This window comes from Aegilops tauschii, chromosome 1 (assembly GCF_002575655.3).
Source record: "Aegilops tauschii subsp. strangulata cultivar AL8/78 chromosome 1, Aet v6.0, whole genome shotgun sequence".
NCBI lineage: Eukaryota > Viridiplantae > Streptophyta > Magnoliopsida > Poales > Poaceae > Aegilops > Aegilops tauschii.
In genome coordinates this window covers 422,472,694-422,488,500 of record NC_053035.3, presented here as the reverse complement: position 1 = coordinate 422,488,500, position 15,807 = coordinate 422,472,694, and the positions used below count along the sequence as shown (strand labels likewise).

Below are 15,807 nucleotides of genomic sequence, written 5' to 3'. Positions count from 1 at the left end.
GAGAACCAGCTACAACCCATCTAACCGCAACCCCAGCGGATAGTAACCCACTTATAGTTGACAAAGCACCATGTCCACCACAGAGTACCCCCACACGATCAGTTTGTAAAGCTACTGCAGTGCCCAAAGCACGAAGACCACCACAGCTAACCCAAACTCCACGTTTAAAGTAGAAGAGCAACTGTTCTCAGGTCAGATTCCGTAGCTATGGTCCATACTCCTTTGCTGTTGCATCACTGTATTTACTCATACCAACTACTTTCGAATTTGAAGGATCCAATTGAAACTCCAATGGCGCAACAGGTATGTTTTAAACCTATTTCTTTAACTGTATTGCTGTTCTAACTTCTTGCTCAATGTTGATTTCAGTTTAAGTTGTATAAACAGTTATGTTCTCATGTGATGCACATTACAAGTGCTGCCAATGTTGTGTAGTTTCTCACACTTATATTCTGTCTATGCTGTTGTGTCTTAAAAATATATGAGTTGAACTGTGTCTCTATCTTGATTAGGGAACATACACTAGAATGATATGGACAATACAGTGACCATAGTACATAGATATATGTTTGTTTCATGATGTTATCCTGTCCACCTTACTACTGAACCGGTTTACCAAAATGAGTTTCGTATACTACAAGCTAAACCTGTGATGTGTCTGCTTGTTTCCCTTGTAGTATGCAAACAGAATATTGGAGAAGAGCACCCCACTATGCAATGGTAGAGAAAGTAATGCAGATAAGGTTCAAGATAGTGAGACAACCCTGTTGGTCTCCAAGAAAGGTGATAAAAACGATCTTGTAGACAGTGAGAAAACCCCACAGTCCTGCGTTGATGTAGTGTTCGATTTACTGGCCAGTACCGCTAGCACAAGCTCTTCGAACTCGCTGCCTGAATCACTTCGGCTTCTTCGGTCTCAGCTACAAGCTGAAAGGCATTAGTTAGCTGTGCTGCGGCAAGAAGCCGAAGGACTGAGGAAGTCCCTGCAGAATTCAGATGCGTACTTTCTTGTGCAACAGCAAGCGCTGGAGGATTTAAGCGCCAAACAAGAGAAAGTTAATAAGCTTGCTAAGCATCTTGCTAGCATTATGGGTACCCAGGATATTGTTTCTTGAACTCTTCTGAAGTGGTTTCAGTTCTGGACTTGTTTTGCTGCGGCGTTTATATGCTGCTTTGTTCCCTATATTTGCACTGGTGGCGAACTTTGATGCCCAGTGGATGTAATATGTGTAATAGCCGTGATAGCCTAGCATAAGTTTCTTGCTTATTTATTTCCTTGTTGTCTTGTTTATTTATTTGCTTGTAGTCAGTGCAGTTCTTTTTCCGCGGTTTGCTAGTGGCTGCAATAACCTTTTTTTTAAAACTAGGCCAAAATAACCATGGGCTAATATTTACTGTAGTGACACTGGGCCTCCTACGGGCCGTAGAAACAGTGGGCCTTCTACGGGCCGTAGAAACAGTAGGCCTTCTACGGGCCGTAGAAACAATGGGCCTTCTACGGGCCGTATCATCAATGGGCCTTATACGGGCTGTATGATCGATTGGCCAAACATGGGCCAATAACAGGCCGCATTATGGCCGTAAACGGGCAAGAGTTGGAATCGTCCGTTCATGGGCCGACCATAACAGGCCATCGTTAATAGGCCGTATTTGATGACGCTATGAAAACGGCCCAACGTATTAACGGACCACAAACGGGCCGACTGTAACCACGGGCTGAATTTGGCCCACAAGCAGAAAATGACAGTAACGGGCCGTAAGTAAATGAATACTGGAAATGAGCCCAAGAATAAATGGGCTCTGAGAAGGCCGAAAGATAACATGGGCTGGAAACGGCCCAACGGAATAACGGGCCGTTAATGGGTATAAAGTGATATACTGTTCATTACGGGCCAGTTTCACCACGGGCCGTTAATGGGTATAAAGTGATACACTGTTCATTACGGGCCAGTTTCACCACGGGCCGTTAATGGGTGTAAAGTGATACACTGTTCATTACGGGCCAGTTTCACCACGGGCCATTAATAGGCCAAGAGTTACATAGGGCCTCATATGGGTCGAAAGACGTCATGGGCCATACATGGGCCAGAAGTGAAAACGGGCTGGAATCATATTGGATGGCCCAGATGACGCTACTGGGCCTAATTCGGATAGGGCGTAACGGGCCTTGGGTTAGCAGGCTGTAAATGGGCTATATGCGAACAAGCCGTTAACAGGCTTTCCATGGGCCGGCCCGCCACCTTTTGACCAAGTCAAACGGGCCAGCCTTTTCACAGGAATGGGCCTCTATTGGGCCGTGCCACGTGTCGACGTATCATAGGCGCCTTCCGTCCAATGAGTGGATGACATCTGTCCCAACGATGAGCCGACACGTGTTTCCTCCAGCCAATGATGATTTTACATGTGGAAAATCCCCATTGGTCGGGGCTGTTAACGGGTTATCGGATCCAAAACCCGACCCGATAGCTTAACGGCGTTCCGTTACGGTGGATGCCACGTGTCGGTCACCCTTGACGAAAGCACTTCTGTGACGCGCGATTTATCGTCATGGAAGTGGACACTTCCGTGATGATAATTTTGGCAATGTCATGGAACACTTCTACGACAGCACAGGTATGACTATCTTGATTCTGTCATAAATTTGTCATGGATGTACATGCATGACAGAAAACGCGACCTACTATAACAAACACGTATCATCACGTAAGTGTATTTTTTTTGTAGTGCACCTCGGTCATATTTTTGTAGTGCTTAGGCGAAGCCCTGTGGAGATCACTTCACCATCACCGTCACCACGCCGTCGTGATGACGGAACTCATCTACTACCTCGACACCTTGCTGGATCAAGAAGGCGAGGGACGTCACCGAGCTGAACGTGTGCAGAACTCGGAGGTGCCGTACATTCGGTACTCAATCGGTGGAGCGCGAAGAAAGTTCGACTACATCAACCGCGTTGTGAAACGCTTCCGCTTATGGTCTACGAGGGTACGTAGACACACTCTCCCCTCTCGTTGCTATGCATCTCCTAGATAGATCTTGCGTGAGCGTAGGAATTTTTTTGAAATTGTATGCTATGTCCCCCCCCCCCCCCCCCCCCCCTAGTGTCATTGCCAGTCTTTGCGTAAAGCTTCAAAGTCTATTTCCCCTGAGGTAGGGGGCGATGACTTGTTCTACATTGTCAAAGTTATGTTTATTGAAGACAAACGACATGACATGAGGAAGCGACAATGGGTTCGTTGACGGTTGTGAAAAGAACGTCCATCGCCAATTTCTTTCTTGAAGACAAACAACATGACATGAGGTAGCGACGATCGTCAAGTTTTGTTTCTTTAGCTGGTGACTAAAAACAACATCTTGACTAAAGATAACCCATTGAGGAGATGATGGATTGACAGTAAAGCTTGCCCCCTTTGTGCAAAGAAGAAACCATAGATCATCTCTTCTTTGACAGTTTTGTTGCTAGGCTTGTCTGGAGATTATTGCAACGTGCATGTAACATGAGATGCGTGCCAAATGATCCGAGACAATGTTTCGGAAAGTCCGTTGAGAAATTTTCCAAAGAACTTCAATATTTTAGTTTCTCTGGGATTACTTATGTGTATTGGTTTTTTTTTTTTGAGAACTGAAGCAGGATACGCCTACTCAGTAAGGCCAGAACATTCTGCAAGCATCAAAGTACGGAGACTAGTCGAAACATTAGCCATCATCTCCTGATCGCCTGAGCTCCTTGTCAGTGCTGCCAGGCCATGGGCCAGGGAGTTGCACTATCTCTTTACGCAACTGACATTGCAGGCCTCAAAACCAGCCATGGCATTCCTTATGTCCATGATTAGAGCGTAATTAGGTGACCTTGTCTGTTCTTGGGATATCAGTTCATTTGCAATGTTTTGATTATCCATTTCAAGGATTATCTGACCCTTATACACTCCAGCCATTGCCTGTAATCCAACAAGGGCGGCGTGTGCCTCGGCCTCCTCAGCACTCTGGCAGCGGGGGAGTTTTTTGTAGACGGACATGAGGACAAGACCTTGGGAGTCCCGTCCGACCACTCCGGCCGCGCTTTCTCCAGTTCCCGCTAGGAATGCAGCGTCAGTATTGATTTTGACGGTTCCTTGACCTGGTGGCTTCCACTGATTGGCATCGATTTCAGTGTTTTGCTCTCTGGTTTCCCTCCCATATTCCTTGACTTTGCTTCCAGGCCCCTCCTCGGAACCCGCTGCACCTCTTAATTCCTCCTCGTAATTCTGCAAGAACTGCACTGAGCTGCCGATCGACTCCCTCCCGTTATTCCGAAGGCAGTCTTCTCTCAGGTGCCAGCTCCGCCATAGGATCAGCAGGATTTTGGTTCGTCCTTCCTCGCTTTCCATGTCCAGCAGATTTTGAAGCCAGTCATCACCAGTATACCAGAACTTGCTCTCTGATGGTAAATTCCATACATCCCTCATAGCTGCTCGCAGGGCTCTACTCTTTGTGCACGTTACCACCGCATGATGCTCATCCTCGATACCATTTCCGCAAATATTACAGGTGGCATCCACTTCAAGTGTTCTTCTCCACTTGTTTTTCTTTGTAGCTAGCGTATTAGTAGCCACCCTCCATCCAAATATACGGACCTTCCCAGGGACATTTGACTTCCAGATGAGGTCCCAAATGCTACAATCATTTGGATCTCTGGAAGAGCTTGAGGGATTTTGGGCCATTTGAGGGAGGCTAGCCATAGCAAGTTTATACGCACTTCTAACCGAGAAGATTCCGTTCTTCTCGTAATGCCAAGCTATACAGTCCTTCACTTCCGATCCCGGTATGTTTAACTTACAAATTTCCTCCACATCAAAGGGGTAGAAAAGTTGTCTAACTAAACCCTCGTTCCATTCACGTCTGTCTGCATGCATGAGCTGGCTAACCCATCGGATATGCGATCTCCGAATGAAGGATGCCGTCTTCAGGCCCTCTCTTCTAGGTATCCACTGATCTCTCTGAATTTGTATGTCCTTCACGTCTCCAACCCTCCAAATAATTCCCTTTTTCAAGAGTTCAAGACCAAACTCGATGCCTTTCCACACGGGGGAAGCGTCCGAGGAGAAAACCGTATCCAAGAGATTGCCATTTGGGTAGTATTTGGACTTCAGTACTCTCGCACATAGACTGTTTGGGTTCTGTGTTAGCCTCCATCCTTGTTTGGCTAGGAGCGCTTGGTTAAAAAAATTCATATCTCTGAACCCAATGCCTCCCGCCCTCTTTGGCCTTGTCATCCGTTCCCATGACATCCAGTGCACCTTTCGGTGTCCGTCCTCGTCCCCCCACCAGAAATCTCTGATCATCCTTTCATACTTCTCGCAAAAACCTTTGGAGAGCATGAAGACACTCATGACGAAGGTTGGTAGAGCCTGCACCACGGATTTCACTTGTACCTCTTTCGCAGCATACGACATGAATTTTTCCGACCAGTCACTGCATCTTTTCCAGAACCTGTCCATGATTGGTTGAAATTGGTCATCTTTCATCCTTCCTTCTGGGGTGGGAAGCCCTAGGTACTTGCTCTCGAACGTGTCCGCTGTCACTTGAAGGATGCTTTTAATTTCTTCCCTTGTTTCCAATGGGCATACTTCACTGAAGAGAATGGAGCATTTGTTGGTACTTAGGAGTTGACCCGTGCACTTCTGGAACGTGTTTAGGACTCTTTTTATAGCTTCGGCTTGCTTTGGTACGGCCTTGAAAAAAATTAGGCTATCGTCAGCAAACAACAGGTTGGATATGCCCGGGCTATTTCTCGCGATTTTGATAGGTGTCAGCTTATTTTCTATCATCTCCTTCCTCAAAAGGTGAACCAGTCCATCTGCAATAAACAAGAAGAGGTATGGGCTGAGAGGGTCCCCTTGTCTTAGACCCCGGGACGGGATGAAAGGTTCAAGCGATTCTCCATTGCATCTAACAGAGTTTTTTTTTTTGAAAAGGGGGGACTCCCCGGCCTCTGCATCTGGAAGATGCATACGGCCACATATATAAATAAAATAGGTTCAACAAAGTCTCAGAGTCGTAAAAGAAAACAACGTCGAGCTCACATAGACCTCGACATGAAAACAAAAAAGTTATGAAGCCACAACCGGCTGGCAGAAATAAAGGTAGGAAAACTAATTGCCTATCTTATTACATGACCGCCATCCAAACCGGTTGAATATATCCCGCGCTACCATCTCCCACCGGACAGATCCAGTAACCAAACGCTCCCTGGCCTCCGTCGGAGTGAGTAGGGACCACATACGGATCAACGCCGAAGCACGGAATACAACCTGCAAAAAATGAATAGTGTTTATTCTGTTAAAAGCCAAATCATTTCTGCAGTTCCAAATTGCCCATAACAACGCACAAACTCCTACACGAATGTGTCTAGCTGTAACGGACTCTATCCCATCCAGCCACGTTCCAAATAACGACCCGACCGAACTCGGAGGAGTAATGTTAAAAGCAATTTGCACTGAGCGCCACAAAATCCTTGCCAACGGACACTCAAAGAATAGATGCTTAATGGTTTCATCCCGATCACAGAAACTACACCTAGTAGATCCTGTCCAATTGCGCTTAACCAAGTTGTCCTTTGTTAGAATAACCTGTTTATGGACAAACCACATAAACACTTTGATTTTCAAAGGAACTTTGACTTTCCAAACATGTTTGGAGTTAGGAATGACACTCGAGTTAATAACGTCGATGTACATCGATTTAACGGTAAATTGTCCAGACCTAGTAAGTTTCCAACACAACTGATCGGGCTGATGTTGTAGGTGAACCTCCATCAGTCTACGCACCAGATGAAGCCAAGCTTCCCATCTATTACAAACAAGCACCCTCCTAAACTGAATATTAAGAGGGGTGGCCTGCATAATCGTCGCCACAAGCGCGTCACGGCGATTCACAATACGATACAGAGATGGGTACTGTAATGCCAAAGGTGTCTCACCAAGCCAAGTGTCCTCCCAGAAGCGAGTATCGTTACCAGCTCCGACTATAAACTTTGTTCTATTAAAGAAGGCTGACTTAACTCTCATAAGCCCCTTCCAAAATGGCGAACCAGTTGGTCTCATTGTCACCTGTGACAAGGTTTTGGATTGCAGATACTTGTTACGCAGTATCTGTGCCCAAGTCGCATCAGTCCCAACTGATAACTTATATAGCCACTTACTAAGCAGGCATCTGTTCTTGATCTCAAGATTCTCGATACCCAACCCCCCCGATCCTTGGGACGACAAATAATATCCCACTTGGCGAGTCTATACTTTCTCTTAAGATCATCGCTCTGCCAAAAAAATCTTGACCGATAGAAGTCCAGCCTTTTCCTGACCCCAACTGGAACCTCAAAGAAAGATAGTAGGAACATCGGCAAACTTGTGAGCACCGAATTAATAAGAATTAACCGGCCTCCATAAGACAGAAGTTTGCCCTTCCAACAACTAAGTTTCTTTTCGAACCGATCTTCGATACATTTCCACTCTCTGTTCGTGAGCTTACGATGATGAATGGGTATACCCAGGTAAGTAAAAGGTAAGGCCCCTAATTCACAACCAAACAATTGTCTATAAGCCTCTTGTTCCTCCTTGGCTCTACCAAAGCAGAACAACTCGCTTTTATGAAAGTTAATCTTTAAACCGGACAATTGTTCAAATAAACACAACACCAGCTTCATGTTTCTCGCTTTTGCCAGGTCATGCTCCATGAAGATGATTGTATCATCAGCGTACTGCAATATAGATACACCCCCATCAACTAGGTTAGGCACCAAGCCACCTACCTGACCGGCGTTCTTTGGCCTGCCTATGAGAATGGCCAACATATCAACTACAATGTTGAACAATATAGGGGACATTGGGTCTCCTTGCCTCAGGCCTTTGTGTGTCTGAAAATAATGACCTATATCATCATTTACTTTAATTCCAACACTACCTTTTTGCGTAAAGGATTCTACCTGGCGTCGCCAAGCCTCATCAAAACCCTTCATGCGTAAAGCCTGTTGAAGGAAAGGCCATTTGACTTTGTCATACGCTTTTTCGAAACCCAACCAGTCCATTTTTCGCAAAAACCAGATTTCCTCAATACTCCTTCCAAGCAGCTCCAATCAACTCTATCGTATAAGGTCAAGTTTGTACGCACAATAGTTGTCCCTTGCATTCTTGCAGCGTTGTATCTTGTGAAAGCACTCAAATGCTATGATGGCATTGTCCATGATTAATCTTCCAGGGATAAACGCACTTTGAGTTTCTGAGATGATTTCATCCAGCATAGGGCGAAGTCGATTCACAAGACACTTTGAGATCACTTTGTAGATGACGTTACAGAGGCTTATCGGTCTATAGTCCTTGAGGGATTGCGGGTCATTTCCTTTGGGGATGAGGACTATCATCGTGTCGTTAATCCCTTCCGACATGATGCCCTTGTCAAAAAAACTCCCGTACTGCCAGCACTATATCCTCCCTCCCTCATGACCTTCCAATTCTTTTGGAAAAACCGTGCCGGGAAGCCGTCGGGTCCTGGCGCTTTTAGCGGCCCAATTTGGAACAAGGCGTCGCTGATTTCCACCACAGAGAATGGTTTTGTCAACGCCTCATTCATGTTGTTGTTTACTCGCTCGGTGACTAGGTTCAGGATCTATTTTGGGTCTACTTCCTCATCACTTGCGTACAGTTCCTTGAAAAAACTGTTAGTCATCTCCTGAACTTTGCTAGCGTCCTCAATCCAGCTTCCCTTCTCATCTTTTAATTTCACAATGGTGTTTTTCTTCTTTCTCCACGTAGCTCTCTGTTGGAACCATTTCGTATTTTTGTCACCATCTTTAATGTAGGTACCTCGAGAGCGTTGTCTCCACATTAGTTCCTCCCTCAGTAGCATCTCATCTAATTCCCGCGACAGCCTGTTCTCCTCCTGCCTTGAGTGATCAGTCGGAGGTTGCTTCCAAATCTTGCTTAACTTCTTTCTTATCTCTGTCGTCTTTTTTATTACTGAACCGAAGTCTCGGTCAGCCCAGCCCCGCAGCTCCGCCTGCATCTGTTTCAGTTTTGCACCAACATCCTGTAGATTTATAGCAGGGCCGTCCTTGCACCACGATGCTTCTATTGTTTCCTTCAGGGACTCCACCCTTTCCCACATCTGTTCATACCTGAACATGCCATTTCTTTTCTCGCCAACCGGCCTCCATTCTTTCCTGCTCCCCATTCGAAGAAGAATGGGTAGGTGGTCTGACCTTGATGAACAGATGTGTTCAACAGAGGCGCTTTTATAGTACTCCGACCACTCCGGCGATGCCACAAATCTGTCCAGTCTTGCACGAACATTCTTCCTCCCACTCTGTCTGTTGTTGTAAGTCCAGCCCGGGCCTCTGTATCCCAAGTCAAAGAGGTTACAATCAGAAAGGACTTTGCGAAAGTTTTCCATATTACTTTCGGACCTTTTAGTTGCTGAAAAGTGCTCTTTTTGCCACAGTCTCATTAAAATCACCCATCATCAACCACGGGAGACTACTTGTATCTTTTATCCTCCTTAACATGGTCCACATATTGTGCCGTTCATGAGCTTTCGGTTCACCGTACACAAAAGTACCCCGCCATTGAAGGCCATTGGGATTCAACCGAACCAACACATCGATGTATCTCGCCCCTGCGGCAATCTTCTTTATTTTCACACTTTCATCATAAAAGAGAGCAATGCCGGCACATTTTCCAGTGCCGGGTTGCGTGATACAATGGCGAAAGCCTAGCCTCCACTTCAGATTCTTAACGTATTTATTGTTCTGCCGCGTTTCGGAGAGGAAGACGAGCTTGGGCTTGTACGTGTGCACAAGGCACACAAGTTCTTGAACCGTACGAGGTTGCCCGAGGCCTCGACAGTTCCAACCTAGCACCGTCATGGCTCCTGGTGAGTTATTTACCCAAAACCACCACACTTGGGGCTAGGGTAACCACTTGGTACCACATTGAAGGCAGATCACAAAAAACCAATGGAAATGTGCCTAATGCGTAACGCGGAGCACTGATAGTCGGATAACCTCGCGAAAACAGTCAAACTGACTGGTTGGGCCCACCTGTAAAGCTGACGTGGATTGCCTATGTGGAAATTTTGCTGAGTTGGACCTAGGTCCCACCTGTCAATGACTAAAGTGTTTATTTGTTCACCTTTTCTTTTTTATTTCTCTCTCTTTTTCTCTGTGGGCATTTGACCGAACAGGTTGTGGGCGAGCACTGGACACGGACATCACCGGCGCCGCCACCACAGAGGACATGTGCTCCTGGCTGCCGCCGGCGAGCTCCTCCAGGAGACCAGCTCGCGTCCGCGGGCCGCATCGTGGAAGCGTGGCCGCTCGTCCTCCGGTGGACGCGGACATGGCTGGGGCGGGATCTCGCCCGAGCTCAGCGCACGGCCCCGCCTCCTCGCTTCCACTCCCGAGCGCCGCTGCTGCTGTGGAGCTCCACGCCGCAAACACCGACCGCCGCCGCCGACACGGAATGAAGGGACGAGGCAGAGACATAGCAAGCGGGAGCAGCGCCGGCAGCAGGACGTGCGAGCTTGCTCCGCGCTCGCATCGCGCTCTGCCTGCCGCACGACCCTGCCTCCTCTCCCCCACTCCTGAGCGCCGACGCCGCCGCGGAGCTCCACGCCACCAACACCGACCGCCGCCGCCGTTCAGTGACCGGAGCGCCGCCGCCACGCGCCTGCCCTACTATTTCTCTTCTGGCCAAGGGGGTGACGCGGACGAGCACCACTCCATCACCAGAGTGGCCTGCTTTTTTCAGTTATGGGAGCGTGGTGGCCTGCACCACTCCAGGCTGCCGCCGGCGAGCACCTCTCCACCGGAGCTCCCGTCCTCTGCTTGACCGATTGAAGAGATGGGGAGGAAGAAGACAATGGATGGATGACAGGTGGGACCTAGGTCCAACTCAGCAAAATTTCCACATAGGCAATCCACGTCAGCCTTACAGGTGGGCCCAACCAGTCAGTTTGACTGTTTTCGCGAGGTTATCCTACTATCAGTGCTCCGCGTTACGCATTAGGCACATTTTCGGTGGTTTTTTGTGATCTGCCTTCAATGTGGTACCAAGTGGTTACCCTAACCTCAAGTGTGGTGGTTTTGGGTAAATAACTCGCTCCTGATGGACGCCATCCTTAGCGTCCACCAGTTGACCGGGAGCCCCTGGCCCGGTAGCTGCCTGCTCGTCCTCTTTCCCGACCACATTAGTCCCTTCCTTGCCCCCAGCACACACTTTCTTGTTCTGCTCTACTTCCTCACTTGTCCCTGACTTTACCATGCCTTTTGTTTCACCCTCCTCACGCCCACCTCTTTTGCCCAGCACCGAATTGCCTTGTCCAGAGATAATCTTGCTGCCCCTTTCTGTTTTCAGGACCCTCTTCTTTGGCGGGAGAGCAGTTTCCTCGCTTGCACCTGTATTGGGTTATTTAGAAGAGCAGAAATAATATGTTTCAAAGCTAAGAGAATCAATGATCCTTTTGCATTGATTCATCTAATATGTTTCTGGATTAACTCCTGGTGCATTTCAGAGAGAAAGCATGAGAATCTAAATGTGGCCAGTATGGGGAGCAAAACTTCTAAAGCACATAGCAAGTGAGATCTTTAGGGCATCAGTGGGATGGCATCCAGTTGTGATGCGCTGAGACTGACAAGGGCTTCTTCCAACTCAATCTTGTCGTAGTTGAAATTTGGCATCAAACATTTTATTTTACCAACAACACATATGACATTCACTTGTTCTGTAAAAGAAAATGACATGTCATTCCCATTTCTGCGGAATTTGACAAAGGAATCGAAATCTAAAATCTATCTATACTTATACTAATTAGCGACTCCCTAGAAATTAGCGCGTTAATTAGAAATTAGGAACCGTTCATCTAGTGGGACAGAGTTATAACGGTGTGTATTAACCCATGTAATTAATCTATATCTATCTATATCTATATCTATATCTATCTATATCTATCTATCTATATCTATATCTATACTTCTATATCTATATCTATATCTATACTTCTATCTATATCTATCTATATCTATATATATACTTATACTAATTAGCGACTCCCTAGAAATTAGCACGTTAATTAGAAATTAGGAACCGTTCATCTAGTGGGACCGAGTTATAACGGTGTGGATTAACCCATGTAATTAATCCTTGAACTTTAAAGAAATTGACTAATTGTGCGTAGGATCTAAGCTAACAACACCTATTCTTAGCCGCTGGATAATAATACCATACGGCAGCCCTCTCCTTATCTCCAATCTGTGAATAGTTTAAAAAAACCAATCAATATTCAGTAAAAAAGGAGACCACCAATAATCGGTCATCCCCTTCAATCGACAAGGTAAAGGTCAGGAACCAATCTATCCTCTCGATGACCCCCTTCTCCTCCAGCAAAGGATTCTCCTCCATGCAAGAATTGCATCGAGCTCCCTTATAGAAATAGAGAACCTCGCTGAGCTTTCTTCCCCGTCCTGTTCCCTGCCACATGCCGCACGCAGCACGCTGCCTCCGCCGCATCTTCTTGAGGTGCAATGTCGGTTTCTTTACCCAGATAACCTGGGCTGGCGGACAGGATATTGGTCACTGCCAACATCGAACTCTCCATGACCTGACGATCCCGTCTATATATCCTGCAAATCTCTCACCCCGGGCTTCTTCACTTTTGCAACATCCATCTCAGGCAATTCGCAGTTTCCCCAATCTGTTGAAGGTGCCCTATTTTGTGTAACTTATCTGTGTGGGGTTCGTGCATGATCATCTTGAGCTCTAGACTGATGTTAGTTGGAGTTGAGGAGATCTGTTTGTGCAGCTTAGTTCATGATCACGGTGATCAACTTTCAGCTGGAGCACTGTATGCTTTTCTAACAATATGAGATGCCAAAGCTTAGTTCAGTTTACGGTTTGTGTCTTTTGTCTTCATGTATGTGTTATTAATATATTATGATTACTGCAGCTAATGAAGGAGACTACGGATGTCCCAGGTCATGATGGAGATCAATGCTAGCCAAGAGATTAGGCATGTGGACGAGCTGCTGGATCTGCTAAAGGTCATTAACTCATTACTGACACCAAAACTGATGACGAAACAATGTAAGTAAACAATCAACAGTTTTGCTAGGTCCTTTAATATTTCCTAACATAATGAAACTTCACCTGGACATAAGAACATACCAGTCGAGTTAGATTTAGCAAACCCACCAGTTCACTAATTAATTAAGCATGTACATGTGTATAGCCTTACTTAGTTATAGAGGAATTAAGGAAGTGTGTTTGTTCAGTCAAGATGTAGCAGATTAGGTTAGGGGTGACACAGACAAGAAGAAACGAAGCTGGCCTCGGCCTGCTGCTGCTCATGGAGGAAGTGGAGGGCGAGTATGTGTATGCGGAGGAGGTGAAGGCGAAGAATGAGGAGTTCCGCGTGCTGGCTCCGGGAATCCCTCCAGCCAGAAGCACAAGGCCATGACCTAGAGTATGTTCACGCATGCTTATATCCAGCTAATGCATGCAAGCAAAACCTTTCAGCCAGTTTAGTTCCGCGAGAACAGATTGATTAGAAAGCACATCTATACAACCGAAAGAGAGGCTCTTAATCTCATGGTTCTTGAAATATATCCATAAAGCTTTACCTCAATGTCTCTTCTTCTACCAGTAAAAAAATAGAAACCTAATCCTCTCTCTCTCTCTCTCTCTCTCTCTCTCTCTCTCTCTCTCGATCTACACTGATTTGTTTTGACTTGGTTATTTTTTCTCTGTTTATAATTGAATCGACCGTTATTCTCCTAATATTTCAATTATTATTGTGTTGATTTTGTATGTATAAGATTATTATATTCGCATTTTCGGCAATACACAAACTCATAGGTGAGGATACTTTGGGCGATCACTGGAGTCGCCAGCGTCAATGCATCCATGTTTGTCAGAAAGAATTTGTAGACGTTTCGCATCACGCTCCAGATTCCAGACCCATGTGTCAAACCATAGTCCATATGTAAATAGAGAGATTAGACATACGCGGCAGTTTTGTGTTAATGATGGATGCATGGTTCATCAACTAAGCATACGCCCATGCATGTGGTTTCATAGGTAAGGTTCTCTATCGTTGATTGTTTATTATGACAAGATCCTTTTATGGTACTGATCCATTTAATTCCATACCTCCTTTGATCCTACCACTCCTCAATCTCCTACAATAAAGAGTTCAGTATCCATATGCCGCGGTACACACAAATTATGACTTACGCAGTGCGGCCAAGGACGAACAGACAACTTTGCCTTTGTGATGCAGGATGAAGTATGTGTTTGTAATTTGTTCTTTTAAATCGACCCTTAGTAAGTCTTATTTGTTTCTATCATAAACATTACATAAGTAGCAGCATTTGCATGATCAAAGTCCGTTGGTTTTAATTTGTTCAATCATTATGCATACCAATTCTGGACTGCAAGTTCTTGGGTGCTTGCATTTGAACAATATTGTTGGCCAGCATGGCCGAACGTGTAATTATGTCCATTGTGGATGCGTGAGCTCGAGAATGCAAGGCACCCTTTCTGCCTCTACCAGGTTGCCAAGTAGATTTGAACTATGGCTTCGCGCTGGCATATATGGCTACAAAATTCTAAACCCACCAGGTTGGTCGTTCATGGCGAGTACTACTTCACTTTGGGAGGACAATCCACCAAGTAAGTACATGAAAGAAATTAAATCACTGTTATTGTTATCACCGGGAATATTTGTCAAGAGAGGAATAGCTGCGATATTATGGCGGCGATTAGAAGCGCCCTTGATCAATGGCGTCTAGCTGGCGTAAGTTGCTTAGAAAGATAGTGAACACTCTTTACCAGCTGATGTTCCAAAACAATGAATTTACTGTCATTTAATATGTACGTAAACATGAAAGGAAAATTGTCATCTGAGAGTATCAATATACTATCTACAATAAAAAAAAGTCTATACAATCTCCTTCACTACAGATTTTTTCCTTGAAGTTCGACGTAAGCTCTCCGTAAGTTATGATGTTCTCCTTTTTGCACTTTGTGTTGTTTATTCAAATATATATATTTTTATCACCAATTAGTTTACATCGATTCACTCACTTGAGTAAGATGCATTCTTTAGCTACTTCTTTTGCTTTCAATTAACTGGAACGATATCAAGTGCAAAGCATAATAGTATATGTTTGCGTTTTTCTAAAATGATTTATTAAAAAGAGTAGAAAAAAGTAGGATTAGGGAAATAAATATTTTATTACACATAATATTTTAAAATATAATACTCAATATATATCACAAAAATGATACTTTGGATACTCACATGGCCTTCATGATGTAACATTAACCACTAATTTCTATTGTAATGTGTAATAAAATAATATTCATAATCAAAGTTTTAGAAGTTCGATTGAAGGTAGGTGCAAAATGTTACTTATTATGATATGCATGGAGCATTTCATAAAAGACTACGACCGACTACTGTGTGAACATTTCTAGATAGTAACTCTGCATGAATGTTCAAATCTATATATACATAAATAGACATAAGCAATGTATTCAACCACTCGACATGCTTCTCAAATGAGGCAAAAAAATTATGCTTGATGTAACCAGCCATAAATTGAATGATTTGTGATAACTCCGTTTGTTCATACATTATAAAAATATGTCAGCATTTTATCTTATGATATATAGTAAATGCACGAGTTTAGTTTATGGAAAGTTGGCCATAACTGATTCATAGAAATACATTTCCTTATGAATTAGTTTTTGGATGTATGTCAGGTCTAAGGTGATATTT

The 15,807-nt window shown here is 44.9% G+C and overlaps 1 protein-coding gene and 1 long non-coding RNA gene across 2 annotated transcripts; one reads left to right on the top strand and one right to left on the bottom strand.

Moving 5' to 3' along the window:
* Window positions 1-3,764: 3,764 nt before the first annotated feature.
* LOC109787041 (uncharacterized) lies at window positions 3,765-4,445 on the bottom strand. The gene has a single exon (XM_020345600.1). It carries the CDS (start codon window positions 4,443-4,445, stop codon window positions 3,765-3,767), a length of 681 nt encoding a protein of 226 aa, XP_020201189.1.
* A 7,901-nt stretch (window positions 4,446-12,346) lies between these two features.
* Window positions 12,347-15,032, top strand: LOC120968317 (uncharacterized). Its single transcript, XR_005762709.2, has 3 exons — window positions 12,347-12,870; window positions 12,973-13,109; window positions 13,298-15,032. It is a non-coding gene; the product is annotated as an uncharacterized lncRNA (long non-coding RNA).
* The last annotated feature ends 775 nt before the right edge of the window (window positions 15,033-15,807 follow it).